The following is a 16338-nucleotide window of genomic DNA, read 5'->3' as shown; positions in this document are numbered from 1 at the left end:
AGGATATGCACTACTTCTTTCTGCTACTTGGCAGAGAGCCAGAGACAACATCCTCTGTTTTTAACTCCCACCGAAAAATCTCTCTCGTGCAGAAAAGATAATGGCCGTTTTAGAATCTGTTTAGTTTGCTATTTAAATTTTTAATTTGAGTTAAGATGTAATTTTATGTGATAATTTTTTATTATAATAAAAAAATATAAAAAAAATTAGATGTGATTATTTATGAGAATTTTTATTGTGACAAAACTCGAATTCTAAACTCAAATCAGTAAAATAAACATGACCTTAATGATTTTAATTTTAAATTTAAATTTTATGAGAATTTATTAGGATAAAAACTTTTTTATTTAATTTTGTGCGAGGGAGCAGAATTAAAATCATGAATTCGAGTGAGTTGAACCAACGGACGCCAAGACAACCACAGAAAATGAGAATTCATTACATACACAGTCATATGCTCACATACACGGAGGCACCAATATCAAGGATAATGCCACAAGTAGCACAATCATACAATGAACAGTGATAAAAAGTAAATATATGCAGCAGCAGATATGATAATTAGTAGAATTTTTTTTTTTAAAATACCAGAAACTTGAATTCCATATCAGAGAATTTGTGAACTTCGAGACAGAAAAGACCTGGCAAAACACCACCACCACTAACACCATGCAGACTTCAAAACGTAACAGCAGAGGAAAATAGAAGCATCATAATAACGTAGAGGAAGATAGGCAAAGAACATGGAAGTGCATGATTGTAAGGCACATATACCCCATAAGGAGGTGGAGGAGTGTATTGGCAGCACTGAATAGGAGTTGGGGGACACTTGCCTTGCCATGGCTGCTGAGGCGGTGGCAGCGGAATGTCGGCCGGTAAGCCGGGAAGTTCCGGCGGTGGCGGTGGAGGAGCTCCATATGAAGGATTCCCTGAAGCCGGTGGAGAGAGGCATGGGTACTGACACATTGTGCAGTTGAAACAAGGTGTCGGTGAAGGCAAGGCATCGCCAGAATTTTCCCACGCACAACAAAGGCTGAAGGCAGACAAACAAACTGCTATAATAAACACTAGTTTTGCAGAAATCATTGTCTTGAGAAAAGACTGTTGATTAATGAGCTCAGGCAGTGGCAATTCTTAAGGGAAATGCCGAATATAGTAAGACTTGGTTACTTTTTTTTTTTTTTTTTTTTTTTTTTTTTTTTTTTTTGTTAGGCTTTGTTTTTTTTTTTTTTTTTTTTTTTTTTTTTTTTTTTTTTTTTGCTGATCAGACTTGGTTACTATTTATAGAGATCAGACAAGCTCTCTCCCGCAATGAGTTTGGACTTTGAATCATAATTCACTCTTTTTCTTCTGTGTTGTGGAATTGCTGCCGCATGGCAGATCATCTGTCGTGTGACAATGACAAGTAGCAATAGAAGCTGAGTTGCATGGGAATGCGCAGACAAATTACCAAATGTCATCTTGGTCTACTATTTTAGTATTTTTTGCCATTCATTTAAATACTACCATGCCATCATTAATGCAAATCAAAGACAAAATATGCGCCTAATTAATTTTTATCTCATTCATATATAATGAAGGAGTACACATATATCTATATATATATGCTTGACAATTGGCAGAAGGATCAATTTAAATCCCGGGTGTTGAAGGAGTACAGATAACTTGATTTATTACTGAAGAAAGAAGTTGTAGGGCGAGGAGAAAATCCGAGATAGTCCCCCTGTAGTTTTGCTGAGCATATATCAGTGATGCGCTTGAGGAGTCCATGCTTCTGGTTGAATGGTTGAGCTGCATATTCCTCAAACGGCATCCACTATACGTGAGAAAAAACAAGATCATGTATTTAATACAATCTGAATCTTAATGGACCAAAACAACACAAATTAAAGACCAATTGCCTTACAATACTAAACTCAAGCCTCTGTTATGTCACTTTACTTTCCCCACCAAAATATCTTCCTCTCAAGGACTTTGCCCTGAACCAATCGGAATTCCGACCGGTCAATCGGCGTCAAGTCGAAGAAAATAATCGAGATGGAAGTCGAGAGAAGTGAGGAGAAAAAAAAATAAATAAGAGAGCTCAAGGATAAATTTTACTTCATTTACAATGTCCTTTTTGTAGCCTAATCTTATCAGCATAAATAGTTTTACTATACGCATAACACTTACTCACCTGTGCTGCCTCAATTTCTAGTTCTTGCTTCTGGATGTCGTAGGACAGTGGCCGCATCATGCACAGAAATAAAAGATCTGACTTGTCAAAGAACGTCTTGTGCGAATGCCTGAGAGCAGAACACGTAAAGGGATCAGAAGATTTACAAAGACGATCAAAAAAATTCGAAGAATTCTACCATGAGACTTAAATTTGGAGACATAAAGATCATCTAAATGAAAGTACAAATAATTCAGATAATAAGACTCTGTACCCGAATGCTAATATCGCAGAAAATTCTGTGTCAATCTGGAGAAGTGAAAACCAGCAATCTTCATTAGACCATTAATAAGGATCGCATCAAAGTTGAAGGTATTAACATAATACATGTACAGAAAATGATGACTTACTCCAGTCTCTTCTTTTACTTCTCTTACAGCTGCCATAAAAATATCCTCCCCCTACAGGTGAAGAGCTTATTACAAAATGTCTAATAGCAAAAGTGTCGAGACCTGCCCGATGGCGAGGCTAGAGGGAGGTCGGCGGAGGCGGGGCGACACAGACCTTTTTTTTTTATAACAAAAACACGAACAAGTTGATGATACACCACTAAGCTAAGGTACACACCTCATCAACAACTCCAGTAGGGATTTTCCACACACCTGTTCCTTGGAATATGCCACTCTTTTCCTGGACGACAAGCACCTGCAAGAAGGAAATCTAGAATTTAAATCAGCAATCTATAAGAACAAGGCGGATAATAAGTTAACAAAAAAAGAAGCAATAAATTATCAGCAGCAATGCAAAAGAATATTATTTGATGATCAACCCAAAAACAAGCCGAGAGCTTACTACATGGCATGCACACAGCAAGCGGATTTGCAGGTAGTGGTTAACGACCAACAAACAAAAAATAAAGTAACCAAGTTCGCGGGACAATTTCAAATTTGGGAAAAATTATTTTAAATGGTTAATGACTTGAATGTGTTTCTTCTTTACTCTTTAAGGAATAAAAAGAAGAAGATGGAAAGGAATACCTCCTTTCCATCCTTCAAGACAACAGCACCAATACCGACTTTGTGGGTAGCATTTGCAGGAATTGTACTGGTAGTTTCAGGGATCCAGTAAACAAGCATCAGGTAGTGTGGCTCAGCATGATGGTACCAAAATCCCTCCTGTCATAAACACAGCAAACATTAAAAAATAATTATAGTAATTTAAGAGAGAGTGTCTATCAAGGTGAGTATGCAAAAAATAAAAGAATGTGATTTTGAAAACTAAAATCTACCTTAAAATAAAAAAATAAAAAATAAAAATAAAAATAAAAAAACTCAAATCTACCTCAGTCCTTTCCCTAAAAGAAAACTAAAAATCTACCTTCCAAAAAGAGAACACTCAATGTGATTTTGAAAACTAAAATCCACCTTCTAATGCCCACGAACCACAAGTAGAAAGTGAAAATTAATAAGTTTAAAGAGTTCGACAGTTTCTTATGCAACTGTTACAAATAATTGCTAAGCAATATGGCAAATCAGACTCAGTGTATCCACAATAATTCAGATGCGAAATTCACCCTGAAGGCATTGTTCATGTCAGATCCAATTTGGCGGTTAAGAGCCCATATACAGTAACAGAAATGCAAGCATACGAAAAATTCATAGGAGTAAAAGGTAACTACCTTCACTGCGGTTTCAACGAGATTTGCCAGCTTAATGGGCAGTTTTATCCAAACACCCTTCTTTCCCTGGACAGTGAATTAAGAACAAAAAATAAAGCAACAGGGAAGAAGCATCTGAATTTAATCAGCAAATATTCAATGAATGAAGGTGATTCGATTTCCACGATCCATTTTCATACTGAACCTGTCGCTTCCATTGTGCGAGTGAAACTCCGAGCAACGTAGCAAACGCCGCAGGTTCCATTGCCTCCTTCAGATCGACAATGACTCCTCCATTCTCATCATTGGTGGCAGGAAGTAATTCAACCAACTGAGATCCGTTTTCACAGACATGAACATGATCCACTACCGGTGGCAAACTACCAGAATTTAGCATTGTTTCCGATCACAGCGAAGTCATCAATACAAGCTAAAACACCTAAAAATCAAAATAAATTCGAAAACACCACCCACCGAGGTCAAACCGCAAAAATCTTTAGCTCTGCATGACATTTCTAAAATTAAAAGTAACAACAGCAGCTTTCAGTTAACTTGATTAATCCAAATTTAACTGAAAGCTCGATTAATGCAGATAAACACAGCTCGAGTTCAGCAATTGATCCAACGATCTACTTCAAAGAACAACCAAATCAAAGCGAAAGAACCTTATCCGTAACACATTCGATACAAAAATGACGAAATGAAGAAGAAACTTACCTCAAAATCACACAAAAACAAACACACAATTAAACAATTCCACAACCAAAAGCAAGAACAGCAGTTTTCAATAAAAACACCAAATGAAAACCGACAAACCTTAATCCGTAACACATTTCAAACAAAAATGGCGAAATGGATAACCAAATTATCTCAAAACAACACAAGAAACCAAAAAGAAACGACACATTTCAGTAAGCAAAATTATCGAAACCTGATTCGAACGACGAAGCTTTCCAAATCGATTGCTTCTTCAAAAAAGAGAATCAGAGTTCCATAATCATTATCTAGAAACACTTGTCGCTTTAGAGCCAGCTTGTTTTCTGTATTTATTTATAATTTTTTACGGTATTTTTTTTTATAAAAAATATATAAAAATAAAAATAATTTTAAATCATAATTTTAAACTTCTCTTTCATAAGAACTTCTCTCTGTCTCTCTCTCTCTTGCTTTGAAAATTGAAGCGCGAGACGGGGGAATTTATAGGGGGTGGGAGTCCAAAACGCGTTGCATTGTGACGTCGATCCACTCGTTAGACCAGCCAATCAGAGCGCTTCAAATTATGGGCTTGGGTCCCACTTTTTGTAGCAGCCTTTTGATACTGCGGAGTGGGAGGCCCAGGACCACCATTATCGAATTAGTGTGTGCTGTACTGTATGCATTTACTCTATATGAAGGGAATAGCGATGGGACGGCGGGACGCATTTGTGGCTGCCAATTTGATTGGTGTTAAATTACGAAAGAGGGCTCAATAATTGTGCATTTTGGAGGGCGTACAGGGGTACTCTTGGGAAATTGCCTTGTAAATTAAAAGTTAGGGTCTCTTTCCAGTACTCTTTAGAATGTCATTTAGTTCACTAATTCGAGTTGATACGTAATTTTATGTAAAAAAATTTTATTATAGTAAAAAAATTAAATATAACGATTTCTGAGAATTTTTTACTACTCAAATCGATAAATCAAACGGGGTCTAGATTTATTTTTAAATACGTAAACTCTATTAATATGAAATATTATTATTTAAATAAAAAATAATACAATAGACTATACATGTCAAATAATAAATACAGAGAGTGACACTGACATTTTTCATATGTAAAAAGAAAATGAGGCGGCTCTCCTTATTCATAATAGAAATCTCGAGGCACGTTAATGAAATGGAGAGAACAAAAAACAATTCGTTTCAAGCGCATCATAACTCAATAATTTAAGTAAGAATACAGTTGTATGACCCGTTTAGTTCGCTGATTTAAATTTTTAATTTGAGTTGAGATGTGACTTTGTGTGATAACTTTTTACTATAACAAAAAGTTAGATGTGACTGTTTCTTAGAGTTTTTTTATTATATTAAATTCGAATTAGTGAAATACGGGACTATAGAATATCAAACTTGTGAAAAAAGAAAAAAAGAAGAACGGTACTCTACTTGCTGCACCACTTCATTGGTGGTATTGGATTGAGAAAACTAAGGAATATGTCATGATTAACATGTCTCTTTAGTTTTGTTCATTCTCTGAGATTTTTGCTCCTCTTAAGTTAATATATAAAAGGAAAGTACTGGAGAGTTGAAATTTGTAGCATTTAAGAAAGGTCATTAGAGGGGGCATTCCTATAAATTTTCTTTCTTGATTTTTGACTTGCGTTCGCTTGGTTTGGAGTTTGATTAATTGCCCCGGATAAACCGTTGTTGGGTAGACAATTTTCTCTGATAGAGAAATCTTGAGTGATGCTATAAAAAAAACTTCAAATTCAAAATTATGCCACGAAAGTTTAGGTGCTTACATAAGAAAAATGAGAAATTTTGGAGAACGCCGCAAAAAACAAAACCTCATTTTCGTATTTATATTATATTGGAGTTTTAAATTTCTGCCACGTAGAAGACTAGTTAAAGATCAACAAAATATAACATAAATCTGAATTGCAAAGAAGTTGTGTTAAAAATGCAATAATATAATAATTTCTGAGTAAGGTTAGAAATACCAATTTGATTTTTAATTTTTGTATATTAATTAATGCGATGTGTGAATTGTTATTTTTTATTAATAGATGCAATCTCTTATCGTTACTTGATATGATATTATTTTGAACATCCACTAATGTAAAAAAAACAAAATATTAAGATTTGAGTTAGTATCCTAACATTATTCATAAAATTTGGTATGGCACCTATTTTTCTCTAAAAAAAATATATATTCAAAAAACTCTCCCTCAATGTTCGACTTCAATTTCAAATTTTCCCTTTCACTAGAACTAATTATTGCAAACTATAAAAACAAGAAATTAATAAACTTCTAATAGTTTCTAGATGTCGAATATCATGCGTTGATTATGTGTCTGGCTTTAACAATAAAAAATCAAGTTTTATTTAATGGGATCGAATTTGTGGCCACCATTTGAATTCGAGTTAAATAATGAGAAAAGGGCTTGTAACTAGTGCATTTACAACCCATGTTTCACGCGTTTACAATCCATAACTCCAGTTTGAACCCAATATATGGTTTACACTTTACAACCCACGTTTGTTGTTAGAATTTTGAACCTATAATACGGTTAAGAACCCATGTGAATCCAAAATCACATAACTCCAGTTTGAACCCAATATATGGTTTACACTTTACAACCCATGTTTGTTGTTAGAATTTTGAACCTATAATACGGTTAAGAATCCATGTGAATCCAAAATCACAAGAACTTAGTCGACGTTTGGTTCATGGATTCATAATCATGATTCAGAACTATTTTTAATTTACGTGTATTTATTGTAAGAGAAAATACTGTAGCGAACCATGAACCATGATTCAAATCATGATACGAATCCACCAACCAAACACAGACTAACCCCCTTTTAAGTTCTCATGGGTTTGAATCTATTTGTCACGGTATTTTTAGTTTAAAAGAACAGTTATATTTCTGATTTACTTAAAATTTTCACACTAATTAAACACCAATTCAGACTTTTATTCTATGCAGTGATATTTGATTCTCTATTATATTTTACATTTTTAAACATAAATTTGAACGAGAGTAAACACAAATAAGTTCAAAACTTTTAGTTCAAACCCAAAAAATTTAAAACCACACAATTTAACTTCACGGAGCGAACAAGAGGGGCATGTAAGGGGAACTTTTGGGAATATTGTGATTTTGAGCCGAGTTGGATCGGACTTGGATCGATTTAGTCGGAGAAGTCCATGAAAATAATTGTATAATCTGTCTATTTTAGGAATCATATTTTAAAATGTTTGTTGTTTTTAAGTTAATTTATTAATTTTAAAAAAATAAATCATTAGGAGTGAGTGAACAAAAGTATCACGTTAACTATATGTGATATGGATGATGGTCTTGCTTGCACTATTCATCCTAATAAGTTGCTTAGATGAAGGCCGACAGATCTGTTGGTTTCTCAAACCAGATTTTTTAAAAAAATTGTGCGGAAGCGTGATATCAATAGAATCACATAAATCAAAATTTAATGCGATTATTATTTAATGTTAATTTAACTACAAAGATATTAAAGAAAGGAATGACGGTTTGACCGTCGTTCGATTAGGACGTCAATTTCGAACTCCTCCAACACCGTCTTATGCTCTTAAATTTCAAGAACACCACGGTTATTTCTCAACGTATCTCCGGATTAACGTGAACTCAAACGTGTAGACGTTTTAATGGGTTTCTCAACACATGATATGGATGAATAGAGAAACCACCTATAATTATCACTCATTTTTCTTAAAAATATATGATGGCACTCAATAAATTTTCTTTAATTTTTCTTTTGTTCTCCCGTTCTTTTTTTTTTCTTTTCTCTGGAAAAAAAACTTTTTTTGTTCCTCGGAGAAAAACATAACTCCTTCCCGTTTATAAGTAAATGTGCAGCCGCACATTTACTCCGTTTCCTCATGGTGAGGAAACGTGCACCCACTCCTCCTTTTTTTTTTTTATTTAATTTTTTTTTTAAAATGAGGAAACGTGTTGCACGTTTCCTCTTTTATACACACACACACATACATTAACAGGGAGAGTGAAAAGGGAGAAAACGTGGAGAGTAAAAGTAAATTCCCTTTTTTATAAAAAAAATAATTAAATTCATCTAAATTAATTTAAATTAATTTTAAATTAATTTTAATATTAATTAATCAAATTAATTAATATATGTGTATTTAAAATTCTTAATTCTAAATTAATAATTTTAACCCAATATGATAAATTCAGTTCACATTAATCTTATGGAGCAATTGAGAGGAACTATGGACATTATTATTTTAAGTTCCAATAATTTTGACAATTAATTAACACCTTAATTAATATATCACAATTATTAATTCCAAATTACTCCACTATAAATTTGGAATTGCACTCTTAAAATAATAAAAATAATTATGTTCACGGAATTTGTGTTGTCCATTGATATAGTCACTACATACGAATTAATCCTCCATAAACGGTTCATAATTAAAGCTAGGTATTTTCCGTTAACCTATTTAATTATATATTTTTTCACAAGTACCATTGATCCTCTAATGAATAATATATTTTATGATCCAATCATAAAATTGAGCGCTCTTATTATTTAAGCCCCGAATCGACACTTATGAGAACCGTCCATCTACTTCATTATGAATGAATGAATTTCATCTTGTAAATTAATATTCCCGGCTATTTATTTTACTATGCTCCCAATATACCAAGACTTTGACACTATTCACATGTGTCATTACTCAATATGTCAAAGAACATATGCCTCGTTCGTTTCGATGATTCGAGTTTAGAATTTGAGTTGAGATGTGATTGTATGTGAGAGCTTTTTACTGTAGCAAAAAAGTTAGATGTGATTGTTTGTGAGAGCTTTTTACTGTAGCAAAACTCGAATTCTAAACTCGAATCAGCGAAACGAACGAGGCCATAGTATCATAAATAAGAGTTTATTAATTACTCAGAATTAAGATTAATTCATATATGACCATCATTGATTAATATTGAATACTCTATTTAATAACTGAATTTATTAGAGATTCATAATTAATCGCGTTCCGGTCCTATGTAATCATATTACATAAAATGCTTTCATTCCAATAATCTCATTATTAACAATCTAGGATAAGCTTGTTTCATTCAGAATGTAATGAACCGCATTAGCAATTTTAAATTAAAGATCCCAACTTTAATTTATAATTATGGACAAGTTTAGATTATTTTATTTCAAACATTATCCTCTGCATATAACAATTATATACAATGTTTAAAGTTACATCTAAAAATAATCTAGGGATTTTGATATTTATAAAACATCACATGTATGCAAAATAATATTGAAAAAATTCCTCATTTCATTGATAATCAGCAAAATATTTACATCCTATTTGATTTATGGGCATATATCCCAACAAGATCCCCTTTCAAATCAATCCTCAAGATGGAAACTCCATGATAACGAGAGTCAAGCCTGGTGGAGATCTTGATAGATGGTAATCTTTTGGTTTTCCATTTTATGAAAGATGTATATAATGACCGTCTACTTCATTGGAAGGAAAATTATTTGAGAATATGTGAATGAAAATCTCACTTGACTATGACATAAAATGAACGCTAGATTTAGAAAAACCTAAGGGCGCGTTTGGAACTCGTTTTAAATTAATTTTATTTTTTGTATGCAAGAAAAAATAAAAACGTGTTTAATCTCATACATAAATTATTTTTGAAAATACTTTAGTAATTTTATCAAGAGATTATTTTCAGTGTAAAAAAATCCATTAATGTCTCTCTTTGTCTCTCTCTGCTCGAGAGAGGAGAAAACGAAAACAAAAAATGAAAGTCATTTTTCATTTTTCTTTCATTTTACATTAAACCAAAAAATCGTTTTTATTTCTGTTTTTTATCTTTATTGTGCCAAACGCAATTTTAGAAATATTTTTATTTTTTCTTTCTCGAAAAGCGTGAAAAATAAAAACGGGATCAATTCCAAACACGGCATGAGTTTTCCTTTCTCATATTGTATTTTCTTTGTACTCTACTCCCTGCAATTAAATAACGAACTCAATCTCTCCCTCCTACTAAACACAGTGTTAGAATGAAATTCTAAGTATTAACATAAGAGAAATGCTAGCGACATTATTTCTGTCACAATCTTTCTCACTTTTTACATTTACAGTTTGACATGTGAATTCTACTATCTCATTTTCTCTTTAAATAATAATATATAATGTTAATAGAGTCTACATGTCAAATAATGAATGCAGAAAGTGATAAAAAAATGACAAAAAGAGTGATGCTAGCACTTCTCTTAAGGATCTTTTGTTTCATATACTCAAATCTAAATAATTAATTCTGCTACAGTATAAAACTCTCACATAAAATTTAAATTTTAAATATCAAAATTAATAATTACGATTTAAGTATATCTTCTAAATAAGCTTTTAACGATTGTGGTAATCAAGTAAGTCGTCAACAAGGAAAAATGTTTATAAACAATTTATTTATTTCTAAAAGAATCCAAAACAGAGATTCAGTACAATTTTCTTTTACTGGAGAAGAGCTTTAAAAAAGGTTTCTTTTCGTCACCATAAGGAACTTGTGATGTTTCTATATGAGTCACTAATGACGTTATAATTTTCTTTTAATATTTTTTTTCTCGTTTTATCCAAAAAGAGAGATTAGTGCGTTTGGCCATATTTTTGTTCATGTTTATGACATGGATGTATCAGAATTCATTATTATATTTTATTTTTACTTCATTTTCATTCTCTTGTGAGTTGTTGTTTGTTTGCTTGCTTAGCAAGTTATTTGAATCTACTCACATAACTGATTGTCTTGACGAAAAATCACTTAAGGACGTTTAGTATGCAATAATATTAAGGATAGAAATAGAAATTTATAATATTATTATGTTTGGTACAAGAATTAATAATTTTTAGATTCTCAAGAAAGTGATTACCATGAGATTCATTTTTCCTCATTTTGGGATAATTTGAATACCACTAAACATAGTGTTATTCAAATTCTCAGGAATCTCAAAATCATGAGAATCTTACCCACACACCCATCACAGCCTATCAAACTAAGCGTCTCCTCCCTCCCTGTAGAGCACCTACATCACAACCACTGTTCAAGCTCACCATCAGAGCTCCTCGTCGGCGGCGGCAACGGCGATGTACGACGGCGGAAGCTCTCGGAGCAGAATTTCACGGCAGAGTTGAGGCTTACCTCACTAAATCGACCCTCATGAGTTCATTGGTGTAGTCAATTTCATCCAATTTGACCTCTAAGAGTGCAGATCAAACTCAACAATGTCTGTAAAATTTGACATCTCAAATCTTAGATTTTTGACCATGGATCATCAAAATTGGCTTGGGGGTTTTATTAACCACTTCCTTCTGATCATTTTGACACCAAAATCATAATGATCCAATGGTTGGATCGTCAGAACCAACCTTCACCACAACCATAGCGACGGCTTTCCTCGTAATCTAGCAAAACGGCGACGGCGATGGTGGCTCCTAGTCGGGATCTGCTGGTCGTCCCCCTTTGAGTCCAATGGTGCTGGCGGTGCACCCCCACCGCCGACCGGAGAAGCAAAAACGAAAGCGGCGGCCACGGAGTTTCTGACCACTACAGACATCGGTGCTCTAGTCAGAATCGAGCCGTGTTGCTGGTCAGGTTTCGTTCGTCTCATCGCTCTGAGTCCATAGGAACTGGAATCACCTCAATTAGAGGTCGGGTGACGAAGATTTCACAATCGAAGTTTTGGGTATTTTTAGAACTTCGGCCGGCAAGTGTTGCTTCGTCGGAGGAGTTAGGGGCTGTATAATATGTCCTTGGACTCAGCTTGTCGAGAGCTTTGCCATGGTGAGAGATGTGTCAAAACCCGATGCCGGAATCTCATCAGAGGTGACCGGCAGTTCGTGAAAGAGAAGAAGAAAGAGAGAGAAAATATGAGAAAGGGAGAGAGATAGAGTGTGAAGGTGAAGGAAATGAGAGAGGAGAAATACACAATCAAACATAGTAATGTATTATTCTTGAGAATTTGAGACAAGATTTCTGTATGTAACAAAACACAGTAATGTATTATTCTTGAAAATCATATTACTTCTCATCATTTTCCAGTAATATGATTACTATTGATTACTGCGTACCAAACGCCCCCTTAGGAGTTCTCATTTTCTCTTCCCAGCAATATTGCTAAATAAACCAAACCCTCACGAGTCATGAAAAATGTCATCTAGATCAATTAGGAAAAAGTCTTAGATATAATACCCATATGGTTCAAGTGTTTAAGCAGAAATTCAAATTTTTATGTGAGAAAGTACGTCTAAAATAAAAGAATATGAATTGTAGTTCAAATTTATGAAACAAACGGGTCAATAATTTATGCTAAAACGCTTGTATCATATCTCACCAGCTACATTTGAATATCTTAGCCATGGTTTAGTATAGAGATGTGCAATACAAGAATGAAAGTTACTATGACTCAAAACATGCATTTACATCCACACATATATGAACATGTGATCCAAAGGGCAACTTATACATTGTTGATTTTCAAAGTAAACGAAAGGTACATGTAGAAATGCCGCAATAAAAGCACTACTACATGGCTTGAAACAATTATAGCAATCAAGAAAGCCAAGAAAAATATCAGGGTCAAAAGTCCTATTTTGCAGTCTAAAATGTAATTTTTGACTCGCACGTGCTTCTCAATTGAAAGGAAAGGTTTATATCGTTTGCTTCTTTTATCCACATGGAATAAGACAGTAAGGTCACTTCAATCCTTATCATTTATCCAATTTTCACTTTTCATTAAAAAAAAAAAAATGTATTCAATTTTCACTAGAGATTGATCCGAGACTTTTCCTCCATATTTTCTCTTGGTCCTTTACACTAATTTTTCCGAATACTTTTCAAAGTCTAATTTTTCCGAATACTTTTCAAAGTCTAAGCCTGTGATTCGAATTGTTATATCTACTGAGAAATAATTCTTTGCTCTGATTTAAATTTTTAATTTGAGTTAAAATATGACTTTATGTGATAATTTTTTACTATAGTAAAAAAGTTAAATATGATTATTTCTGAGAATTTTTTACTGTAGTAAAACTCAAATTTTAAACTTAAATCGATAAAATAAATGAGGTCTATAAATCATGCATAATTCAATTGATTGTGACATGATTACTCCGGTCAATTGCATTTCACATTCCCCAAAACCATTGACTCATTTTTCCCAAGTATTGCATTTCTTAGGAAACAAACAACTCAACTCAAAGCAGCTCCTACCAAGGTATTATATCTCATGCTAATGCAAAAACCTAGCATATAACAAAATTTTGTTCTCTAAGACCATATTGAATCTAAATGTGAATATTAATACTGTGATTGTCATTAATATATATATATATATATATATATAAAAGTAGCATGCTTATTGTACTATTTTAGTTTATGCTCCAAATCCTAGCTACTTCAAATACTATATTTGCTTTTCGTCATAATTATTAAGCTTTAAAATTTATAAAAAGTAAATTCTTATTATTAAATCAATTTTAAAAGAACAATGTTCAATAAAAACAGTTGATTCTATAACAAAAATAAAAAAATATATATATATTAATCGATTGCAACAAAATGCTAAATTTGACCTTTACTATATTTAGTTACAAATTTGTCGCAAAACATAGCATCATCTAAATTTAACATAAAAATAACTCTGTTAATTGTGAAGTTATTTTTCACTAAAATGCCAATCTAACATTTAGACATAAATTTAGCATTACAATAGAAATGCCCTAATAATATGCTGACTTTAGCATACGTTTTAGTATGTACTATGTTTGATTTCAAACTTATCACTAATAGTAAAATATCTAACTTATGGCATGTTTTGGAATGACTACACGAGATCCCAACAACTACTACTGATTTGGTTCTTGATCTTCAATCTTATCTAAATTTTTAAGGGTCTAATTGGTACACATATTTGAACTTATGATTTTAATTTTGCTACAATGTTTTCCCCTTAAAAGAAATTTGAAAAAAAAAAAAAGCTTCCACCAATAGTTTTCTCACAAAGAAATTGAATATGAATCACGTTGGGGAAAAACACTCTTATACCCACGCACCAGAAATATAAACAGAAATAAAAATAATAGAAAAACAAAGAGGACCAAGATTTAGGTAGTTCAGAAAAATTTTCTACGTCTACAAGAGAGGGAGAAAAATTCACTAACAGTTTCAGAATTACACATTGAACAAACATTCTCTCTTTCTCTCTCTACCCAAAACCCTTACATCATTGCCTATATCTCTCTTCACTTTTCTCTCTTTCTCAAAAGGAGGTACTCTTTTCTCTTAGTACACATAAAGTCTTATACATAGCACTTATTTATAGACTCCTAATTATAAGCCTTGCCCAAAAACAAAAAAAAAAAGTAACTTTTTTAAAACTAATATGAGGCACTTATCCAACAATCTACACATTGACTCAAATTCTCTCAACTTACAAAAAAAATAACCTTAGGTATCCGATCTCGACACTCATCATCGCACCCCTCGTGGATGGGTTGACAACAATACAAACTTCAACAATAATAAACATGTGTCAAGTTTAAACTCTCATCAAACTTAACACGTGACATTGTTTTCTTCTTCTTCTTCTTCTTCAAAGCATCTTCATCATCTTGTCTTTATTGTCTTCACCTGTCATCAACATCTCGTTGTACTCTTTTACTCTTGCAACTTCTTTCACAACAGAATAAGACTTTTCGTGGCTTGATTCCACCTTCACAGCTCCACCTACAACTGTAGTCCCAATAAGTTGTTACAAGTTCTTTTTTACTTTTTCATCCTTCGTGGCGACTAAATCATCTTTCTTGACTTGCATAAAACTAAAGTCTGATATGATTTGGGTAGGGAGGCCAACAAAATTACCGCTTTATCTTCCTTATCAAATTTGATCTCTACACTTAATAATTGAGTTATGCACTTATTAAAATTATTTATATGATTTCCAACATCAGTTTCGTCATCTATCTTCAATTGATACAATTGCTTCTTTAAATATAGTCTATTTGTTAGGGATTTCGACATATAAATTTTTTTAATTTTTTTCATAACTCAAAAAGATATGTCTCATTCATAACACTATATTTTAATTCATGAACAAAACTAAACGAATAGTACTTACCGTGTCTCATTCATAACACTATAGTTCAATTCGAAAGCCAAACTTAAATGAATAGTACTTATAGCTCTCGTTTTCAATTCTTCCCGATCTTCATCTTTCATATTCTCTGGCTTCTTTACATACAACGCTTTCAGTAATCCCTGCTGAATTAGAACATCTTTTTCTGTACTCTGTCAGATGTTGAAATTACTCTTTCTATCAAACCGCTTAATTTACTCAAATTTTATCTAGCGTGCGCCAATATTTTGTGTAAAATTGCGATGGTCAGTGTGGCTAAAATCTAACCAACAAAACCCTCAAAGCCGAAGTAGCTCGGCCTATTTGTATTTTTAAGTTGTTTTTTCTTTTTTGTTTGCGGTCTAATCAAACGCTATGCATTAAGGCCTTGCACTAACCTGTTGGTTCTTGAGTTATGTATTTAAATCTTGAACGCTCATGTGGTTTACTTTATTAGAATGTCATCATTTTCTATTTATTTTATCATCAAAGCGTAGTTGCTTAGTTAAAAGATTATTTTCATTCCACATATGTAACTTATTGTAAACTATGTTTTGTTTATAAATTTACTCTCACTTATGAATACCTGCAAATTAAGATCTCTACACATTGGTGCTTTAAATTGTAGGGAAAAATTGA

At 32.8% G+C, this 16338-nt stretch overlaps 1 protein-coding gene across 5 annotated transcripts; it reads right to left on the bottom strand.

Moving 5' to 3' along the window:
* Nucleotides 1-1529: 1529 nt before the first annotated feature.
* Nucleotides 1530-4894, bottom strand: LOC21401193 (nudix hydrolase 2). Of its 5 annotated transcripts, none has more exons than XM_024171433.1 (9): nucleotides 4744-4888; nucleotides 4018-4251; nucleotides 3834-3899; nucleotides 3193-3330; nucleotides 2783-2875; nucleotides 2566-2616; nucleotides 2430-2464; nucleotides 2177-2285; nucleotides 1530-1816 (listed from the first exon to the last, which is right to left on the bottom strand). In XM_024171433.1, exons 2-9 carry the CDS (start codon nucleotides 4207-4209, stop codon nucleotides 1628-1630), a joined length of 873 nt encoding a protein of 290 aa, XP_024027201.1. In that variant the 5' UTR covers nucleotides 4210-4251; nucleotides 4744-4888; the 3' UTR covers nucleotides 1530-1627. The 5 variants fall into 5 exon arrangements, with proteins under 5 accessions (XP_024027201.1, XP_010088445.1, XP_024027215.1 ...); XM_010090143.2 differs by having other exon boundaries at nucleotides 2783-2860; nucleotides 4744-4887; XM_024171447.1 differs by having other exon boundaries at nucleotides 3232-3330; nucleotides 4744-4887.
* Nucleotides 4895-16338: the final 11444 nt, after the last annotated feature.

This window comes from Morus notabilis, unplaced genomic scaffold (assembly GCF_000414095.1).
Source record: "Morus notabilis unplaced genomic scaffold, ASM41409v2 Scaffold1185, whole genome shotgun sequence".
Lineage (NCBI taxonomy): Eukaryota > Viridiplantae > Streptophyta > Magnoliopsida > Rosales > Moraceae > Morus > Morus notabilis.
The sequence above is the reverse complement of the archived record's forward strand: the minus strand, read 5'-3'. Positions and strand labels throughout refer to the sequence as shown.

Coding starts and splice junctions, on each gene's coding strand:
- LOC21401193 (XM_024171433.1), bottom strand. CDS start 4,209: ATGCTAAATTCTGGTAGTTTGCCACCGGTAGTGGATCATGTTCATGTC. Junction 3,331..3,833: donor TCGTTGAAACCGCAGTGAAG/GTAGTTACCTTT, acceptor TGTTTATGACAG/GAGGGATTTTGGTACCATCA. Junction 2,465..2,565: donor AAGTAAAAGAAGAGACTGGA/GTAAGTCATCAT, acceptor TCACTTCTCCAG/ATTGACACAGAATTTTCTGC.